Source organism: Rhinolophus ferrumequinum, chromosome 5, assembly GCF_004115265.2.
Source record: "Rhinolophus ferrumequinum isolate MPI-CBG mRhiFer1 chromosome 5, mRhiFer1_v1.p, whole genome shotgun sequence".
Classification (NCBI taxonomy): Eukaryota; Metazoa; Chordata; class Mammalia; order Chiroptera; family Rhinolophidae; genus Rhinolophus; species Rhinolophus ferrumequinum.
Window position 1 is genome coordinate 26961246 of NC_046288.1, and position 23108 is coordinate 26984353.

A 23108-nucleotide genomic window follows, 5' to 3' on the forward strand; every position below is an offset into this window, starting at 1 on the left:
ATAACATGGGTTGAAGGAAGGGAATTAAAGATAACTCATATTTCTTGAAGGTGAAGGTGATACCATTAATAGAGGTAGGTAACACTAGAAGAGTAACATTTGGTGAGGGAAGGATGATAGGTTTAGGTCTGGACATATTAAAGTTGAGTTGTCTGCAAGATATACATATGAGGATATCAAGAGGATAGCTATATATGTTTATCTCTAGAGATGAAGGAAGAGTTCTGGTCCAGAGATACAACTTTGAGAATAATCAGCATATAGGTGGCAAGGAAGCCACCAAAAGGAAAGAATGAGTAATGAGAAGGTGAGGCTTATAGTACAGCTTGACCTTCAACAACATTTGAGGAATGTACAGAGAAGGAATAAGAACTGCAAAGAAAATGGAGAAGTAGGAAGTAGAGAGGTAAGAGGAAAATCAGGGATATGTAGGGTCATAAAAACTACAGGATGGTAATATTTCAAGGAGACTTGAAAATTCAACAGGGCCAAATACTGTTGAGAGGTCCAGAGAACAGATAACATTCCTTTGGAGTTTGTGATTTGGATGTAATTTTTTTTTATTGTTTTTCTTTATTTTTCAATTACAGCTGAGTCCAATATTATATTAGTTTCAGGTGTACAATATAGTGGTTAGACAATTATATAACTTATGCAGTGATCCCCCCAACAAGTCTAGTACCCATCTGGCACCATGCATGGTTATTATAATATATTGACTGTATTCCCTATGCTGTCATTGTTGAACTTGGCAAGAGCAAATAGTGTTTTGTGGTGGGGTCACAAGTGAAATTGCAGGGGATTGAGCAGTAAATGGGAAGTGAATAAAAGGAGAGAAAACACAGATAGCTTATTCAGTCCTTCATGTTTTCAGAGCTTGCAGCTAGTACAGAGACTTTCACAAGAAAAATACTTAGGCGAATGTACACTGAACTGACTGAAGTGCAGTTTGGAAAATACTCTTTTCATGGATTCTTCCTACTCCTCTAACCTCTCAACAAAACTTACATGACCAGAGCTTCATTCTCCAGGGTACTCATTATGTGACTCTACAGAAAATTTAAAAATTTAATTTTTTTGTGGTGGTGATATTTAAGAAAGAATTAAATAATTCTTTCTTCCAAAGAATTTTTGTATATGACTTGACAGATTGCGCAATATGGGCATTTGAAGCATTTGTGGTAGGGTCAGTAAAGGTTGACTATTTTAGTTGAGAATGCTTGTCCTATGTCACGTGAATAGGTACACATTCAACTAAGGCAAGAATGGCAAATAGCTAACATGCATGTCACTACTCCCTTTATTATTCATGACAGACATGCTTGGATTTGCCACAGCATTCTTTTTTATAGTATAGCATTCCAGGCAGACAAAAAACAAGTCACTTTTGATGTCGATTATAGTGATCTTGGATGAATATGCTGAAGACCACAACATTGCACAACTCCAGTGGGCACTGTTTACATAGACTGCATTGTGAATGGTATCTACTACATTTATACGATAGGATAGCCCTGTTACTGTCCCTTCACCCAAATCTCTCTCCACCCTTTCCTCCTTTTCCTAACAAGAATTAAATTAATAAGGTTATTTGCATTAGTAGGTAAATAGATCCTATGAGGCATGTTTTGGTTTTGTTTTGGCATTGTTTTTTAAGCTGCCCATGATACTATTTTCATAATATTGCAACAAATTGTGTGAATGTCACATTCATTATCCATGCTGTAAAACAAAATCAAATGGGCCAAACCGCACCTAAGTTTACATATTTTTTTATATAGTTCCACTCACCTGAGTTTGACAACATGAGCTCTGACGAACTGATTTCTTAAATTTGATTCTTTGAGTGTTTTAGTAATCTGTAGAAAGAAAGGAAAAAAGCTTCTCTGTAATTACAGTTCTTTCTGTCCTTAGTCCTTGCTCCCAAACTTGCAACATGGGACTTATGTTAATGAGAAATGTTATCAATTCACAGTTCAGTTTCATTTCAGAGCACATGGATTGATTTAGGCAGGTTTGTAAACTTTTGATGCACTGCCCGTTTCTTCACCTATTACACAAAGATGATAGTGGACAGGATGCGTCTTCACTAGAAGCCATTCGAAACACACTGGATATTTTACTCAATGAGATCCCATGTTATGTGATTTGGTGGCTGTTCCTAGGTGTTTGGGGGCAGGAACCAAGCCAACATTAGGGAAGTCCACTGATACAACTTACATTGTGTGATCCCTTAACTGTTTCCAAAAGGGAAAACCAGGTTAAAGTGAGTAACAATGGTGGTCTTGAAGAGAAGGGGTAAAGAAGCCAAGGGCACTCTTTTCCTTGCTATTTCTGATTAATGCCTAAGCATCAGAGGTTATTTTTTTTCACATCGGTTGTTTGTTTCCTGACCTAACCACAGCTATTTCTCTGAATCATTGCTCAATCCCAGCAAGGACAGGCCTCTTGAGGTATAAAGTTGAGCTTCATAATGAATTAGGAGTGGTTCTGTGACTGGAACAGTTCCTAAGATGCAGGGTCAGATGTACTGAGGTCTCACGATGGAGAGTGGATTCTTTTAGCTTGTAATGTGAGGTTGCACCAAGGTGAAGGTGGACAGGAAAAGACGAAGGTGGGGAAATTAAGTAGCGTGCTGAATGTTACATTAATCCAGGTTTTTAGGCCAATTCTTGAAATTTTGAATTTTATGCAATCTCTATTACATCATATTGTATCTTTTTCAATATCCACTCTAATAGTTGATATCAGAACAACCAGCTGTTTGACAAAATGGAATTGTTTTCTTTTTTAGAGAGGCCTTGAACACTTTTCAGAATAATGAGACTATTGATTTTATTAGAATAAGTTGTGTTCCTTTTTTGAAAAATTCCAGAAATATTAGTATGTATTAAGAAAGCAAAAAGTCACCCCAAATTTGATGATCTAGAATTAACTGTTGTTGTCATTTGGTGAACTGTATTCCAGTTAGCTACATAGAAGGATGGGTTTTAATATGTTTATTAATATGGTATATTGTGGAAAGTATTTTAATAAAATGATTTTAACTTTAATTTTACTTGACTTTAACAGAAGTAAAAGGAACTGACATAAGGCTGAAGGAGCTGCTAAAATTTAGATAAATGTTTCTTATAATCATATTTTAAATTGTGATTTGGTGTTGCACCTGCACAGACTAGACTGGATCAAAGTGTTAAAAATCCAATTTAATTATGACCTTTCTTGTTGTGCGGAAAATATTAAGAGGCAATTTAGTGAGGACTAAGAAAAGTAACATAAATCAAGTTGATTAATTGGTTGATATATCTATATACAAGGATGAAAGAAGAGGCCTATGGACAAGATTCCATATTTTATGGAATGTGTGGAAATATTATTGGTTCTTTCATTAGAATTTATCAGATGCTTGGTAGAAAATCAGTAAGCAGATGATTGAAGGGGATGCCAGTGGGATAGTGGAAAGAGCAGTAAATGGAGAACACAGAGTTAGCTTGCTATGAGAAATTGAATGAACCTTGTAAACTTTCTTCCTTTCAGTTTCTCCATCAGTAAAAAGAGAAGAGTCAAAGGTGTGTTTAAAAAATTTATCTGTATATAGCTGATGACTGCAGCTTATGGAAACTATGTGTTAGCTTTTAGTGAGCTTTACAGTCAACTTTTAGCTTTTTCCCTTCAAAATAATTACTGTGTTCAAAGGGTCACATGAGTTTGCTTTCACACTCACTTGATTTTGTAACCTGTGCTTTTGACCCTCTTATTACATTGGACAAAAATCAAGTAAAAAATTAAAAAAGAACTGTTTTATATTTTCCTCCTGATTGAGGGTGGCAATGCTATCTTTGTATTCTGGAGTTGTCTAGAATCCTCATATCTCAGTAATATTATCACTAAAAATTGAAGTCAGATATGGATTATTTAGGTAAATTCTAACAAAATGAACATCATTAAATCTGTTAATAGACTAATCATACAAAGGGTAAAGCATTATACATAGAATGTTTATAATTGTCACATCTTTTTCATCTTTAGAGGGAAAAGATCTTATTAGCTACCCATGAAGACAAATCACTTTCTTACTTTCAGTATTTTCTTAATAGATATAGTTTTATTCATATTATTCACGAGCTAAAGGATAGAAATGAGGTTGTTTCTGTGATTTCAAATCACCCTCCAGATACAACTTTCTATTTTGTTTAATCAGAGGTTCCGGAAGTTTAGTTTTTAAGAAAAAGATAAAATATGTGGCAATATGGTCTATCTATTACTACAGTGGTTTTGAAATATGTACTCTTGATTATGTACTTGCATGCATTCCAAACACTTTGTGCACAAGGAGCCAAAACATATATATTTATTTATAAGTTATACACATGTAATAATACTATATTACTAACAATATACATTATAGAACATTGACAAAATTAAAAATTAAAAACGCTGAGTTATAGAACAAATATTTAGGTATTTTATTACATTTATTTTAAAATAATATTTTCAATGTTAACAATATGGATAGAATTTTAAAATTTTGAAACACTATGATAAAGTGACTCAAAAGTATGATTCTAAGTTTAATTCAAATACTTGGTTTGAAGGGCTAAAAAAACTTCCCACAGAATCATGTGGCTCCAAATGCATGAATTGCATCATTGGTAGAATTTAATAAATCATGACACTCAATTGTCAGTTCCAGCTATCATGCAAAGTGTTCGTTGAAATTCAGCAAGTGACTTTCTGTCTTCCCTGAGGTCAATTGCTTATCCTTGCAAACCAATTAAAGGTATATATTTCTTTTCTTTCTTTTATTTCTTTCTTCCATTTCTTTCTTTCTTTCTTTCTTTTTTTCTTGCTTTCCTTCCTTCCTTCCTTCCTCCCTCCCTTCCCTTTCCCTTTCCTTTTCCCTTTCCCTTTCTTTGTTTCTTTTTTTCCTTCCTTCCTTCCCTTCCCTTTCCCTTTCTTTCTTTCTTCCTTCCTTCTTTTCCTTCCTTCCTTCTTTCTTTCTTTCTTGTTTTCCTTCCTTCCTGCCTTCCTTCCTTCCCTTCCCTTCCCTTCCCTTCCCTTCCCTTTCCTTCCTTCCTCCCTTCCTTCCTTCCTCCCTTCCTCCCCTCCCCCTCCCTTCCCTTCCCTTCCCTTCCCTTTCTCTTTCTTTCTTTCTTTCTTTCCTTCCTTCCTTTCCCTCCATTCCCCTCCCCTCCCCTCCCTTCCCCTCCTCTCCCCTCCCGTCCTCCTTCCTTCCTTCCTTCCTTCCTTCCTTCCTTCCTTCCTTCCTTCCTTCCTTCTTTCTTTTCTCCCTCCCTTCCTCCCTCTCTTCCTTCCTTTCTTGTTTTGTAAAAAATCATTTAAGGGAAAAATACCTGTAGAGTGACATCTGAGTATTTTCTTCCATCACTCTAATAAATTATTGTGAATCCCTCCTTGGGATGAACAACCATATTTTGGAGACCACTGTGAGGTCCACCCCAACTGCAACAACATTTTTATTTTGTGTCCCTAGGACTTAAAACAGAAATCAACAGATAGAATGCATAATTTATTCATTAATTCAACAACTATTTGAATGCCATATATGTGCCAAATTTTCTTTTAGGCGTTAGGCAACAATCAATGCTTTTTAAATGGATGTGTCTGAAATGAATTTTATCCAAAAGCCCTGATAGTATAAGTAATGTTATAAGATGAATTTTAAATTGATATTACTTTATCTTCCTGTGTCCTAGTTTATTTGTGGGATTATCATCAGATATATTTTGGGGGGAAATGGCAATTGTTTGAAACATCTGCTGCAATATTACCCTGATAGCAAACGGGAATTTCAGTGTTTCAGTTGATCCTAGGAATGAATCCTGATTGAAATCTCTTGTTTTATTTGAAGAGACCCATTCAATCAGAATGCATTCACAGTTTTGATACATATGTTTTGCAAACAGGTGCTTTCATTATTTCTAAATGGCCTCATTCATTTTTCATTCATTCAACAACAGTTATTGAGCACTTCTTGTGCTCCATGCTCCTGTATTAAACACTGGGATACAACGGTGAGAAAAAATAAATAGTCCTTGCCATCATGGAGCTTACATCTAATGGGGGAAGACAGGCACGAATCAAATTATTGTGCACTTTTAAGTAAAATTTTACCTGTGATATGTGTAGCCTTATAGTAGAGGAATGTGATCCAATCAATGAGATTAGAGAAGTTTCTTAGAGGACATACTTATGGAGCTGATATCTTCAGCTCCATAAAGAAAGAATCAGAGTTATCCGATTGAAGAGGAAGATAAAAGCCTCACAGGTGGAGTGGCACATGCAAAGTCCTGCAGTGGGAACAAACAGGTTGTGATTAAAGAATGAAAGAAAGCCAATGCCAAGTATGTAGCATAGAAAGCAAAGAAGCTAGGGTGATGAGAAGGGCCAAACCATGCAGGTCTTGTTAGTGTGTTAGAAGCATTTGGTCTTTATCACGAATAACAGGAAGTCACTAAAGTATTTTGAACAAGAGGATAATATAACCAGCTTTTGCAATATGAGAACAATATCTCTTACTGAGTATGGATATCAGTTTTAGGGAAGAAATAATGCAAATTAGTTATGGTGCTATTTTATTACTTTAGAGATGATGGCTTAGATGGGTATGGTGGTAGTGGATATGAAAAGAAATAAATGGATTTGAGGGAAATAGGGGATAAAACCTATAAGGGTTGGTAATGAATTTGATATTTGGAATGACAGAGCACTATGTCAAGGACGAATTCTAGGTTTCTGGTTTGAGAAACTGAATCAATTGTATTGTGATTAATGGGGATAAGATTGTTGGAAGACCGGAATGGTGTGGGGAAATCATCGGCTTAGTTTTAGGACATAATGTATTTGAGATTTTTAAAAACAGTCAAGTAGAGATGTCAAGCTGACAGTTGGGTGAAAAGGTCTAAAGTACAAAAGAAAAGTCTAGGCTCGAGATAGAGTGAGTCATTAGTATGTAACTTTTGGTTGAAATAATGGTTATGGATGAGATCATCTAGAAATAGATCATCTAGAGATAGTGTGAGAGGAGAGGAGGATGTAGGTCAAAGCCTTGGGCAACTTCAACATTTAATGGCAGTGTAGAGGAAAGTGAGCCTGTAAAGAACACAGAGGAGGGGACAGAGAGGCAGGGTAAGAAAAACAGGTAAATGCGTGGTACGCATAGCTCTCATAGACATTACAAAATCACAGGCTTTTTGAGTTAGAAAGTACTATAAAAATCATTTGGCCCAATGATTTTACTTTACTGATGAATACATTGAGAACAAGAAAAAAGAAGTGAATTGCTCAATATTATAGAAGGTTCTGGGACTATTTCACTACTCGTTAAATATAAGAATGTCATCTATGGGACAAGGATAATGGTGGCACTCATGTTACCATTGGAAATGGTATGCCTTGGATTTGTGGTCAGAACACCTTGGTTTGAATTCTTGTTCTACCACTTTCCAGTTGAATAGCCTTTGATGTTTCTTAATCTCACAACCTTTGCTGACCTGTTTATAAAAATGATTTACTAATTCATATGGCTGTTGTGAGTTTAAGGTTAGATAATACATATGAAAGTGCTATGTAAACTATAAAGCAGTATATTAGAGTATTATTCATGTGTTTTAAGTGTTCAAAGTGATTTTACAGAAGGATAAATATTTGAGGTTAACTGAAAATCATACATCAAAATTTCGAGGGAAATTTTGCTCTGCCAGATGTTTAAATATAGCATAAAGCCACAGTACTCTAAATAGTTTGGTACTGGTTCAGACAAGATTAATCAGTAAAAGAGTACAGAAAAAAGAGAAGAATTTAGCGTATTATAAAGGTTGCATGACAAATCAATTGCACTATTTAATACATGATTTTATATTATATGTTTATGTATTTTATACCACCACCTTGCTATCTCCTGGAAAAAAAGCTGGATCTCTACCTTACTATAAAATAAATTCCAGATGAATCAAAGATAAAATTATAAAAACTGAAATAATAAAAGTACAAAAAGAAAATGTGAGTGAACATGTTAAAGAGTATTTGGAGTAGAGAAAGACATTTTTAACTTGGCACAAAAGTGAGAAATCATAAAACGGATTGATAATTTTGGCTACATGAAAATAGTAAATCTATTTGGCATAAAAATCCCTACATCAAATCACATATTAGAGAAAAATATGTGACATGAATGACAGGTGTTAATATTTTAATGAGGAAAGGAAAAGTTTTCCTTTTCCAGTTTATGTAAAAAGGATAAATACTTCAATAAGAAAATGGGCAAGGTCATGACCTGGAAATTTCAAAAATAAAATCATAAAAATGACCTATTAATATATGTAGGCAGAATAAATCTTACTAGTAATCAAAGAAATGCAAATCAAAATAATGAGATACCACTTCTCACTTATTGGATTAGCAGCAATTAAGATTTATAATGCCTAGTATTAAAGCTATGGGGAAATAAGCATACTTCTGAATACTTATATACTGCTGGTGAGAACGTAAACTGGTGCACTTCTGGAGTAAAATCTAGACATTAAGATTTTAAAATGCATAGACCACTATATTGATATGAACAAGTGCTTGAATAAATAAATACATGGGGAAAATAGACAAATACAAGATTTAAATATTTTTCAAATATTCAAAGAATAACTCTCTTCTCCTGCACTCTTTATAGTATATTTCTTCCAAAGAGGGTAGTGTGGAAAAGGGAGGAAGTAACTTTAGAGTGTAGAAATCTGGCAGAAACTACTTCAGCCAGGTAATCAAGGTCAACAGTGACGGCATGTTGATAATATGTACCCCCTTCACATGATGTCATGAAAATGACACTTGTCCTCTATGGTCTTCCTCCCCAGACACATAACCCCAGTCTAACCATGAGAAAAATATCAGGAAAAACCCAGTGTGGGACACTCTATAAAATACCTGATTCGTACTCCTCAAAACTGTCAAGGTATTCAAAAACAAGGGAAATCCAAAGAATTGTCATAGTTTGCAAAAGCCTAACGAGACCTGATAACTAAATGTAATGTGGTATCCTGGATGGGATCAGGGAATAGAAAAGCACATTAAGTAAAAACTAAGGAAATCTGAATAAAATATGGAATTTTGTTAACAACGTATCAACCTGGGTTCATTAATTATAACAAATACACTATTGTATGCAAGATGTTAATAATATAGGTGATTCTGTTACATGCTAAAGTTGTAGAGCCATCAGATTAATTTATATTCTTCAGACTCCAAAAGGTAATAAATGAGCAACCCTGAGACTGGTCAACGCTGACTCTGCAGAGCCGAAGGTCAGACCCTGGTCTGTTGTGATAAACAAATGCTAAGGGTCCACTTGTGAAGTTTCCTGGCAGGCAGGCTGCCAGCCTCTTCAAGTGAAAGCCCAAGCTTGCTTTGCATAGTTTCTACATCTATCACTGAAGTAGTGTGTTTTCCAAACTGTAATTATTGATATGCAAACATGTCTTGTAACACCTACTACCTGTGTATTCAGTTGAATAAGGAAAAAAGAACTAAGGCAAAATAAAAAGGATTCTAAAAGGCAATCTCAAGGAGAGCAGTAATAAATGGTCAACTTGCACAAATAATACACTTCCAATCTTTGAAATCATAATCATAAAAAATATGTATTTAGTGATGACCCTTCAAACACTTTTTACTCATGACTGAAGAAAATGTGAGTAAGAACCAGTACACTATCGAGTTAACTTGGTAAAAGCACAAAGAAACATCTTTTACCATTCAAGGGAGGAAAATAATACAGAGCATCTAGCAATTGCAAATGTATCACAAAATAACAGGTTTATTATCATATTTGTTTTATGATGGAATAAAGAGCAAAGACAAATACTTACCATAGATTCAATTCTTCCACTCAAACTCTTATATACCTGTGTAGCTGGTGAGTTTAACTCATCACTATATTTAACGTTTAGAATTTGAAAGCTGCTATGGTAAAAGTAAGATTTTTGCTCTGTAAAACAAGGAAAAGGCAGAATCAGTTTCGCTTTATTAAATGCTTTAATCTTTAGTTTACTCAGGATTATGGGAAGTATGTTACACAATTAAAATTTTTTTTTGCTTCCCTTAAAAGAAAGACTACTCTAAACTCAATATAAATGTACCTGTAATAAAATTATTTTTCTTTCAGTTTTAAGAAAGACTGGCAAAGCTGGAACTGTGAAAGATATATGAAAATCAGAACAGCATTATTTGAGAAATTAAATTTTCCAGAAGTATCATAATTTTCAATCTAACTATATTTAGGAAGATTTCTTTTTGCAGATTTATTTATTCAAGAAATTTTAACAAATGTCTATAATATGGTATTATTCATTTATCATTAAAAAATAACCCAAAGTAATTCTGAATAGTTTTAAAAATTATTTCAAATAATACTTTTTTTGGAGGAATCAATAACTTGTCATTAGTTTTCTGGACTGAGCTAGAAAATAAATCTTCTGACAAGATATTAATATCTAATCTGGTTGTCCAATGTGAATTATTTTCATCAAAAAGGGTCTTTCAGAGGACATATTCAGCTACATGAAGAAAACAAAAACCCCTAAAACATACTTGTACACATCTTAGAAACATTATGAACATAACCTAATATGTCTGAGGAAAATTCCCTGCTTTCTTTTGATCATTCATATACGTAATTTACGAGGAGAAATGCCTCCATCACAGGAAAGAGTTGGAGATCCTGGGGAAAGGTAGGTGTAGTCCTTTGTGTCAGAGGGACAAGTCTTTCTAGTGCCATGAGTAGTCAGTCACCGGGATACACTTTGTACAGCATTTACATAGGCTGCTCCCTTTGTGTTTAAGTGTGACACACCGTGTCAAGAGTGAATATTCATTGATCTGAAAATTGATCTTTCTTTTGTCTACTTTTCTTAATTCACCATAGACATAGTTGATTCCATGTGATTTGATAGCAAAATGTAGTCAAAAGCAAAATTTAGCCACAACTTTATAATTAGATTGAAAAGATTATTCCAAGTTACTGGGTTTTCTAATATTGGTAATTGATTTGCACCCTTGGGAGTTTTTCAACCTTTGCATAATTAAGCATTTTTGCCCATTTGCAATAGGACATACAGTAAATTATGTTCTCTCACTCACGCTCATACATCCCCACACATGTTTTAAAGGACTTAACAGAATTATAGTGGAATTTTTTTTTAAAAAAAACCTCAAAGTGTATTATTTTTAAGTGAAAAAAGCATATTATAGTAGGTATTACCTAGTGAAATTTGACACATTTATCTGCACTAAAACATCTGAACGAATAGTCACTGAGATTATGGATAGTTGTTTATGAATTAGCAGGGTATTTGTATCCTTTATATTATTTCTTTCTTTTTCATGTTTCCTATACTTTTGTGATGTAATAATGAAAAATTAAACAAAATAAGAGAAACATAATAAAATAACAGAATTCTTTTTAAAGTTTGTTTTTATCCTTTTCTTCTACTTAATTGCAAATTCAGCTATCTTAATTGTTCTGCTACTAAGATTGTTTTCAAGAGATAAATTACAAATTAACAAGTAGTTAGGTACATCCAAATTTTACGTGTTGAAACTTAAGGTTCTTTGCAATATTTCTCTTTTACAATTTTATCAGGTTATTAAATGAAAAAGGTAATCATGATATTAATAAAAAATAGGAAAATTCTAGTATCAGAAAGTATTAAGAGATTTTTTTTCTTTGACTAGAATAATTATTGCCTGGGGAATAATATTTATTATACTAAAAAAGGCCAAAAGAAGAGAAAAATATACTGATTGAAGGAAAATATAGAAAATATATATTTTCTATATATAGAAAATATAGAAAATATGGGATATATAAGTAAGATATGTAATTATTTAAATATTAAGAAATAAAAATGGCAATTAAAGAATGCGAAACTTTTAATCCGAAAGTATATTTATCTCGACTGAAAATTTGTACTTTTAATCTTCTGGTACTTACCAAAAGCTAAAAAGTAAACCAGTAGAGCTATTGTCACTGCAAGAATTACCACCACCGCAGTAACAACAAAACACACTATGTACGGATTCAGGATTCTTGTCGATGGCACCCGTGCTGGCCTAAGAACAAGAGAAAAACATCAAAACCTACTCATTCCACTCAGAGAAGCTGTTATTTCAGTGTTCACGATAATTTTCTGCCTTTCTAAAGTCTCTTAGCTTGCACATAGTTCTGTTTGTAGGAAACCGAGTGACTCTCGATGCGGATATAGTGTCACTATATCTCGATGGGGATATAGTCTCTCGATGGAAATAAACGTGACCCGAACAATATTCTCTGTCATGATTTTTCCTCAAATGTTTTTTTTTTCAGCACAAACATGTTGTCATTTAGGTAGGTTGATAGAAGAATAAGGAAATCTAACCTATGGTTTGCAATTTTCTTTCCTTTTTTCTGCCAGTTAATGATATTTTCAAGAACAACTCATTCTCTGTTTTGCTCTAACTCCTTCCAAGACCTTGTGTTGGACAGGTACTGTAGTAAGCTCCCTCACCTGGGCACTGTCCCCAGAGATGTACAGAAGAGAGATCATTCTGTATGGGGAGAAGGGTAGAGGGAGTCAGAACAGTAGCATTTCTCACTGTTATAAAGATGGAGATGTGGCCAGAGGCTGATTGTTGAGATCCAGGAGAGTAGCAAGCCTCTGAAATGAATTAGAGTTGTACGACCAGCAGAGGATTTGTGTGATTTATCATTTTTTTCCACATGAATTTGTCAACCGCAGTGTAAGCCAGTAGAGTTATACTAACACAGCATCCGGTATGATATCAGGCATATAGGCCAGGTCCTGTCTTCTCCGCTGCCTCCTCCCCACCTCCCCCCCACCACATACACACTCACACTGGGGAGGTTGCCGGAAGAACTGAGTGTGAATTCTTGTTTTATTCCTTGTGTGCTTGGAGATCATCTTGTCATTTATCTGAGCTTTTCTTCATCTGAAACATGGGAATAATACTACCTGCCTCACGAGGCTGTTTTGAAGGTCAGTGAGGTTATATTGGATTTATAAAGTATAGACTCCTGGTTAAATAGGTTGTCCACTAGCCTGTGAGCACCTCGAGGGGTACGGTGGTCTTCATGCTTATGCTTCTGACACTTTCCAGGGTGCCTGGCATCTATGGATGGTTCGCAAATATTTATGATATTTATAAATATTTGCTGCATGTGCTAACTGCTGACCGTGTTTCAGATTTAAAAGCCTTAACGGAGCTGAAAAGCAGTTACATTTAGCCAGAATATAATCTGACTTTCATTTTTTCTATTCGTGTTGCCGACATTCTCATGTACGTGTGAAGGGAATGTTCTGAAGGTCAGCGATTCCTAGACATTTAGGTTTTACCGCAGGGTAGTGTTTGGGCTCTAGCCAACTCACAGACTTATAGAAGGGCACCTTCCAGTGTTTTGCAGTGTACTCCCTGTGCGTTGTATGCTGTGGCTCTGGGACCAGTAACACGTCAGAAGATTATTATTGGAGGTGGACATAGAATCACCAGCTTTCAATTTTATTGAATAAACACGTTATTCGACACGTGTTCAAGCATGCTTAAACATTATCATTTAATAAAAGGTCATTTAAATACGTAAAAGTAGGAAGGACTAATCTCAGAATAAGTTTAAAAAATGAATAATTTAGCTTTAGCTTTATGATGTCCTTTTCCTCCATTGCTCTTACTTATTCATTTTGCTCTACTCACTGACACTGTCCAAAGTCCAACATTTGGGGTCCCCTAGTGGTCATTGTCAAGTTGGAGAAAATTGGCACCTTGACATTTGCTGACTTTTGATCCTTAGTTTACTCATCTGTTGCCTTATGGGGTTGCTGTACCAATGACGTGCGATCACAAATGCATGGGGTTTGGCATTCGTGAGTTCAGTGAATGTTCGTAGCCACTGAGCAGTGGGAGGGCAAAAAGGAGACAAGAGTACGACGCAAGATTAAACCCTCCAAACCTAAATAAGTTTCAAATTGATTGATTCTCCTCCTCAACTAGGAATTGACTCTATTTCCAGAGGTGAACTAATGTGTCAAGATCTATGAGTGTGGAGAAAGAAGTACTGAAAAACAAAGATTAAGTTGGAGGGCCAAACCCCAGAAAACAAAAACCAAATGTTAGAGTCAGCATATCCTTTAGCTTGGATGATCCTCACCTGGGAATGACTTTAGAGCCAACTTTGTTTCAGTTCATGGAAAACATCTTAAACCCAGTGACCATGAGACACATGACTCAGTAAACAAAGGGTGTGGAGCCCAAATTACCTTAATCTCACAAGCCACAATTAATTGCGTAAGAATGGATTGTTCCACCCTATAGACACAGCTGAAGAAATATCTGCTTTTTTGTTGGTAGTGCAACTTGTCTTTGAACTTCTCTGTGTGTGACTGGTTAATAAAGCTTATGCCACACAAACTCAATTGTGCACAATATTTACTCTGTAAACTATTAGAGAAAAGACAAAGTTTTCAAATACTGAATTTTGACTTATAATGCAATGGAAATCTGTACAAGAAAATACCTTGCTGTTAAAGCAGGGTCCTGATCAGGGGACGTTTCAGTGTTTACATTTAAACAGCAAAACAAATATTTAATTGTGACGTGTTTAAATAACTTTCCTCTCTTTCTTTCATTAACTTGGAAAAGTTAGATAAATGTTAGAAAACTTATTCTGTACTTTTATTTGGAGGACCTAAGTGTCAGGAATTCTATGCATATATTGCCAGTCTTCACAATGGTCTTGTGAGGTAGGTATTGGGATCCCTGTTTTGAAGGTAGGGAAACTGAAGCTCAGAGAGTAAATAATTCCTAATTACTCAGGAGTGACAGAGCTGGAAACAGAAATCAGGCTGGTTTCAATCAAAGAACATGTCTCCTTCCTTTCTCACACTACAGGAGATGGAAAATCTTTGGGACTCCTATCTCTCTTGACCTCACTTTGGGGAACCAAAGGGAATTAGTATTCATTAAGTGAGGATTTTGTCTTATGCAGAGTAAGTGTGCAATAAAATAATCATTGATTTAATTTTAATATAACAGTTCAGTTCAAAACTGAACTTGCTATCTCCCCCCCCACTGCACTCGCTCCCCACTATTTCTAACATTGGTGAACTCACTACCCTCTATCTACCTTGTACCCTAAGTGAGAGACCCAGGAATTAGCTGTACCTACTGTCTTTTGGTCACTTCCCATATTCAAGAGGTCACTAAACAGTGCTCATCTCACCACCTAAATCTTTTTCTCTATAACCTCTATTTCTTTTTTAATTCTGGAGGTTATTTCCTTACTTATATTACTTGAAATGTCTCTTAACTGGTCTCCCTTCTTCCATTAACTAATCAGGTAACTCCAGAGACTTTTGTTGGGCACCTCCAATGTTCTAGGCACTGAGAATACAATGAAAATAAATAGATAAAGATGGCAGTACTAATGGTGGGAGAAGACAGAAATGAATAAGATAAGTAAATTGAAGGTAAAAAGCAGGAAGGTGGGAAAGGGAGTATGTATAGGTGCTGGAAGTTTAGATAGAGTGGCCAGGAAAGGCTGTGCTTAGAGGGGGACATCTGAGTAAAGACAAGAAGCAGGTGAGTGAACAAGTCATGACCATACAAGGAGAAGAATGATCCAGGCAGAGGGAACAGCAGGCCCTGTGCCAGGAGCTCACCCGGTACATTTACTGGACTGAAGTGGAGTGAGCAAGTTAGGGGTGGGGGCGCATTAGAGCTGATAAGGTTAGAAAGGTAGCAATAGGGAATCAGCGGGTGGGGTCAGATCATTTTGGGCTTTGTATGTCAGGGTTTTCATCTTTACTCTAAATAAGATAGAAAGTCTTTGAGGGTTTTGAGCCAGGGTGACATCAGATCTACTTTAATGGGATCACTCTGGGCCCTGTGTGGGGAGTAGTGAGCTGGGGATAGAGTGGGAGAGAACTCAGGAGGTCATTCAATAATTGAGGTGAGAGATGATGGGAGTTTAGACAGGCTGGTAGCAGTGGAGGTGGTGCGAAGTGGTCAGAGTCTGGGTATATTTTAAATTTAGACCCTAGAGGATTAGCTGATGAATCACTTATGAGATGTAGGAGAAAGGGAACCTAGATTGAATCCAACATTTTTTTCTTTCTTTTCAAGCAATCCTTTAAAACCCTTGTAGGGATTTTTTGGAAATGTATCTGCCTCGTTTGAAATTTATCTGTAGCTCGTCAAGATCCTCAGGGTGGCATCCAGACCTTCCACATGGAATTTACGGCCCATCGCAATCACCACTGCTGCTTTATTTTCTGTCGCATCCTCACCTGTCGACTTATCCTCGGCCACAGGCCCAGCGAATTCCCATTTTATTCTTAAGATAATTCAGGCATCTTTCTTTTCCCTTCTTGTGTCCTAGCTGCCCCTCATCTGACCTTTTAATGCTCAATGGATTTCTCTATTCTAGACCTTATCCCTTCAGATGATAAACAATGATTTTCTTGCTTGCACCCACTTCTAGGCTATAACTCATGAAAGGAAAAAATGCATCCTGTCTGTCATGATATGCCCCATCCCTAGCACAATACCAATTACAGAGTCCACATCAGGCCTTATTTGTGGGAAAATTAAGGAATGAGACAGCAGAGAGGGATTTAAAAATTGTACTGTAGTTTGGATTTTTATATAGGATTATATAGGATTGTGTGATGCATTCTTGTTTTAATGCTGACAAAATATAGATCAGAGAATAATCTATTGAGGGTTTACCATGTATTTGGCACTGTGTTGAGTTTTTGTACATCATTTAGTTTAATCCTTATAAATAACTCGTTTACAGATGATGAAATAGAGACTTAGTTACTCAGTAAGTGACAGAGCTGGAATATGAATCCAGGTCTGTCAAGCTCAAACTCAAATGTCCACATCAGATGGGAGGAGATTTTCCGTTAATCATCACATTAATAATTTCTATCACATTTACTACCTTATTGTTGATGTCCAGAGATGGAAATTCAAAAATAATTCTACAGACCTTATACTACAGGATATATAAACACATACTTTTGAATATGTTTCTGTGTCTACATTATATATTGAAGTTAAGAGTAGGAGAAATGGTTCCAAAGTAAACAGCTTTACTCTATTTTAGTCAGTTTCCTTAATTCTTGATGGTTACCACTATGCAGGCAGTAGAGACTAATTCAATGGTTTAATTTTTTTTTAAGTTGAGGAAGACTTTGTTCAAACAAGATCTTGTTTGGAAGCTCAATAATGGCAAACAGATGAAAATAGTGTAGCTTTTCTGTTTGAATTTGGGGTGGGAGAAAATGATTTATTTCCTGCAGATCAGTGATCTAGTCCAACACTTTTATTTCTCTCTTTTTCTTTTTGTTTATAAAGTTGATATCAAGTTTGTTGATATCAACTTTATCAACTTGATAAACTTGGGTACACTGTACAAAGAGAGATACAGAGTCAGTGCCCCAGTTTTTAGACTTCTTGAATATATTTGTTTTACTAAATCATACTTTCCGGAAACTAGATTTATATGGAAGAATTCTATCCTTTGTAAAGTATTGCATAGGGAAGATAGTTTATAATATGTTAATAACTATGTATGATGCCAGACGGGTACTAGACTTAGTGGGGTGACCATTTTGTAAGTTATATAAATGTCTAATCACTGTTGTACACCTGAAACTAATATAATGTATGTCAACTGTAATTGTTCAAAAAGAACTGTTGTACACCTGAAACTAATATAATGTATGTCAACTGTAATTGTTCAAAAAGAGAATCCTGTCCTTGAATCACAAATGCGCAACACTCTATGTGTGTGTACCTTTAGAATGCACTACATGACTTTCTTTTAATTCAATAATTTACTTTCCAGTTTATTTTTTTTATCTCGGGTAGCATTTAAATAAGTTTATATTCCTTGAGACTATAAATCATTTTATACTTCCTGAGGATACAGAGGCTGGGCAAGTGGTGAGAGACCTGAGCTAGCCAATATAATACTTTTGTGAGATTTAGGAAAAGACAACTCTCTGAGAGGCAGAAAATTATAAAAAGCTGCTCCTTGAGCTACAAGTTGTTTCATCCTGGGACAGATAGGTTGGCAGGGAATATAGGCACTGTATCTGCCTCCAATCTTTCCCTGAGCCTTGCATTTCTGTGTATTGCACAAACTGCACAGTTGTATATAGTAGACTTGAAATGATGTGTGAAAATTCTGGAATCTGCTACTTGTAGAGAAAGCCAATCTAGGATTGAAGTTCTTACAAAGTTTGTAAGTTGATAGAGACAAATGACTAATAGGTGTATGTGTGTGTGTCTATAATGTATGCATAATGTATGTAGTAGTTAAGAAGTTGGGAATTGATGATGGTTCATGAGAACCTGCTGCCAATGAAGCTAAGAGTGTGGACTCAATTGTTTCACAGGATAGTTAAGGTTTTCCTTTCCTAGGACTCAGGCTGTATTCTGGAACTCAGGGTTTTTTTAAGAGGTAGAGGTTGTAGAGTGAGCCCCAAGAGAAGATGTGGCCACAATAGGGAAAATCCATCTTTACTGCTGGGAGAAAAATAAGTGCCTTCTCTAATGATGCTCTATTCATTTTTTTGTCTGATTGGTTTTAAACTTGAAGGAATCATTTTCATATTGGGAAGTCCATGAGCATTCCTTCTCCAGTTTATTATTATAGCATTGAAATGTATTTCAAGTTGATTCACAGCAATTATTAGCTGATTTTTTAAAAATTTCACTAAGTTCTAATACTTAAGGCTTTTTAAACAATTATTAAAGAGAGAAAATATTGTAGGTTAGGCTTTATCACAGTGTATCAAATCATAATTTATTTGGACCATGCTAAATTGAAAAATGGTTTCAGTTTTGTTCTTTGTTAATAATGTTCACTTTATGTTTCTACAATAAGTAAGGAGGGTGCTGAATTTTTTTCAATTAAAAAAGATGATTTCTTTCTGAGTATAATGTTTAATTTTTGCATTGTAAAAGATATCTAAGGGGATGTGGAAAGAGAACTAGAGTTAGAAGATTTACGTTGTAGAGACAGCCTTGAGTAATTATTAATAGAAGATGTCTGAAGACTGCTGACTGACAGAGTCAGTTAAAGACTTAGAGACATATTCTGGTTACTGCTCTGCTACACTTGAGGTATACTTGCTTTTAGAAGGAAGGCAAACTTTGCTGGAACTGTATAGCTACCCAAAGGGTGGGTTCTTGCTTACATAATTGAGATTACATAGCCTTTTTAGTGTACAAATGGGCACAGTGAGTGACATTATGGTAGACGGTGTTATTGTCTACACAGGTGAGCCTACCTAGGTGATTTGAAAACAACATAACAGATGGAAATATTTCTTCTGGAACTTCATGATTTTGATATTTTAAGTATATTTCTCTAGGAGCCACCAAATCCATAAAGTGATATGTGCAATACTTTGTTGACTCTACCATTGTAAAGAACATGTTCCTAGTGTATTAATACCAACACCTGTAACAGAGGAAGTCCTGGCACAGGTTACTGACCTCCTTGCTGATTAACATGGGAGAGACTAGCATGTACTCTAGAGGCCACTGCTGTTCAGTGTTAGTTTCCTTCTGAGTTCTAAAAAGTGTAGCTATTGACAGAGCCATTGAAACCAGAATAGTTTCAAAGAAGAAACTAGTCGATTTGCTTCCTTGTCTATTTTCTTCCAAATAGCACTGTTCCCCACCTTGATTTAGTTTCCAAAAACTAATTGGAAGTTTTCTTTCTCCTTTGCCTTCTCTTCTTCCCCTCATTTCCTTTCCATTTTTTCCCCTTTATTTTTAACTAAAGATGATCTTTAATTTTTATTAGCACCAACATTATTTTTCCAGCTTTCTGAAAATTACAAAAAAATCATTCATGACAGTAATATGTGATATTTTATTGTCAAATGCTCTTTGGGAAATGAGTAATTGAAATTAATTTTAAAAATTAAATGTATCTATTGGGATGATGAAAATGTTCTGAAATTGTATTTTGGTAATCGTTGCACTCTTAAATGGGTGAACTTTATGGTGTGTAATTATATTTCAATAAAGTTGCTAAAATTTTGTCTTTTAATGATTGTTAACTTACTGCAACAACAAAATTACCAAGCTTTCAGCAAAAATTGACAATGAGGGTGGGTTTGAATTCACAGAAATAAAAAAGTACTCAATAACCCATCCAAAGTTTCAACACCATTTCCTAGAAAGCAATTCTCAGTCAGGTATTAGAATGTGGTGTGTTATTGTTGATGGCAAGCAATTTGTTACTAATAATAGTCAAAGCATCAGAGTTTTGAAGTGATTTACTTGTTACACAATTTAGAGTAGATAATTTTAACATAACATTCCTCTTGCTCATTTTCATTTTTTTATTTTTTTTTAGGGGGTATGCTGGAGTTACAAGTAGGGCACTGGGAATTGCTTATAAGTCTGGTTAGATCCATGGGGGTGTGTCACACATATTACTGTCACCTGTCTTATGTCAGGATGAGGGGAAAAAAAGGTTAAGAAATCCTAGAGAAAAACCTTTATTTAATTCAAACTGCCAAATGACAAAAAGCCATTTATTTGTTCTTCGCACATTCCCCAATTCTGTTTCTTCCTTCTCTTAGGCAGCCTGAACTGACTAGGTAGCAGTGTTTTGCAAATTTATTTGAGTACAGAAATATTTATTTCTGAAATCCCTAACATTTTGAGGAGCACTGTTGCCAGAACTCAGTTAAGAAAATGTTGCTCTGTGAGTTCTAACTTATCCAAGACATTAAGTCCTTCTGCTGGAGAGGAATGAGAAGTCTACTGCATGCCCAGCTTAGGGGGTGGGTTTATTCATATTTAAATACATGGGGATACTTCTTGCTGTACCCCTCTCTTCATTTTGGAGACTACCTTATAGCTGTTTTGTAGTTGTAATTGTTGTTTAGTACTTCTTAAAATTTAATGTATATATAAATGGCCTGTTAAAATGCAAATTATTTTTTTAACTTCAAACTCAATTTAATGAAATGCATTGGTACTTTCTTGTCATTTTTTTAACTTAAAGTTTATTGGGGTGACAATTGTTAGTACAGTTACATAGATTTCAAGTGTACAATTCTGTAATACATCATCTATATCTCACATTGTGTGTTCACCACCCAGAGTCAATTCTCCTTCCATCACCATATATTATAAAATGTAAATTTTAATTTAATGTATCTGAGGCTGGACCCAAGGTTCTCATTTCCAACAAGCTCCCAAGAGATGCCAATGTTATTGTTCCAAGAACCACACTTTGTGTCACAAGAGTTTTGGATACAATTCAATCAGAGTAGCTCCAAGACAAAACAGTGATTTTTAGAAATCATACTAGTTCCTTCTCCGTTTCCTAAAGTCCAATTAATCCTCTTCTGCTATAAGATCATTAGAAAGTGTTCAAAACCTTATGACTTTGTCAAAATATATTGACCAAATACAGAGCTAGATACATGTTTGCTTTATAAAGGAAATAAATGAGTAAAGGATTTAGGGACCCTTACTTGATTTATAATACTAATTTGCAAGTGTCAGGATATTTCTCTGTTTCTACAAAGTGTGTCCCAATGAGGTGAGGAATATGGTACATCACACTCCAGAGAAGCAGAAGGCAGCTTTTTTTTTCCCCAAATGTGTTCATCCTCCAATGTTGATTTGATTGTGATATACAAGTCCAAATATAAAAAGATTCTGACAATTACCAAGGCAGCAATCCTGCTTAATTTATATGGAAGGCTATATGCCAGGTTGTTAACATTGTTTATGTAGGTAGGGAAGAAGAGAGGTGGTAAAAGAGGTGTTGTACATGATGGAGTAGAAGAAAGAAAAAATGTAATTAAATGTATAAGTTAAAAAAGTAGAAATCATTAGTAAAGGGTCTAAAGCAAGAAAGACATTTTAGCACAAACTAAAAGTTAGCAGGCATGATAGAGAATCCAGAAATTTCTTGGAACTATTCTCTCAGTGCAACTAGTTGAGGGTTATTACTAGTAAGTTAGAGGGTAGGAGTGGAGACTGGAATCAGAATCCCATATGTATTCATTATGGTTAGTTCTATTTAACTATATCCATTAAATGATAATTGTTTTCATGGGAAAAAAGTGGCTTTTAATGAATCATGGACCAAACCCAAGGTTAGTTGTTTTAAATGCTCTTGAGTAATATTTAGTTGCATTAATATATTTTTAAAAACAACATCTTGCACTCAACCACTTCTGAATTTAATCCTAGTGGCTTCTTGCCCAGATTGTCTACGAAGCAGAGGAAAGATATGAGATTCTCAGTATCATTTTTTCCAGCATGATTTTGCATCCCAATGAAATGAGCAGAGTTCCAAGGTCTCTGATACTAATATTTTTGAGACCTACAACAACAGAATGTATTCCTCAGAGCTCAGGAAAAATGCTGCAGACATATCTCTTATTTTGGGAAGCAGTATGCAGAGTAGGGTAAAACTGTTGAAGTGATCAGAAAAGCTGTTTGACACAAGACAAATCACATCTCTGAACCTCAGTTTTCTCCTTTGTCATTAAATGAAGAATCAGTGAATTTGCTTATAACCATCACACTGTTCTTTTCTCACTTCCAAGATGGCTCCTTCTCACTTCCAAGACTGCCCTGTTAGGAAGGTTCTCTCACCTCTACTCCATACTCTCAATTTGTGCAAACCCATTGTTCCTTAAGAGGCTCTGTCTGCTTCCACGTTCCTTATTTGTCTCCCCATCCCCACACGCCTCCTCTCCGCAGTAGACTGTAAGCTCCATGAGAGAGGCAGCAGTTGAGAGCACAGACTCTGAAGCTGGACTAAACTGGGTTTGAATTCCACTTTTGCCATTTACCTGTTATGTGAACCTGGGAAATCACCTAACTTATCAATTTCCTTATCAGCAAAATGGTGGTAACAATAGAACCTACCTCCAAGTTATTATGAGGATAAATGAGTTCAAAATTTAATAAAACAACTAGAATAATGTCTGGCACAGGGCCCTATGTCATTGCTTGATCAGTCAGATAAATGAAGGCAGGGACTGATTGTA

General features: G+C 35.4%; 1 protein-coding gene across 1 annotated transcript in view; it reads right to left on the reverse strand.

Annotated features, from left to right (window-relative positions):
* The window catches only part of LOC117022404 (transmembrane protease serine 11D-like), a 46772-nt gene that overhangs the window by 19904 nt on the left and 3760 nt on the right, over window positions 1-23108 (reverse strand). The window contains exons 2-4 of the mRNA XM_033106445.1: window positions 12002-12120; window positions 9879-9997; window positions 1792-1859 (exon numbers count right to left, since the gene is read on the reverse strand). Of these exons, the coding sequence (XP_032962336.1) occupies window positions 1792-1859; window positions 9879-9997; window positions 12002-12120 (306 nt within the window). The remainder of the gene's footprint in view (window positions 1-1791; window positions 1860-9878; window positions 9998-12001; window positions 12121-23108) is intronic.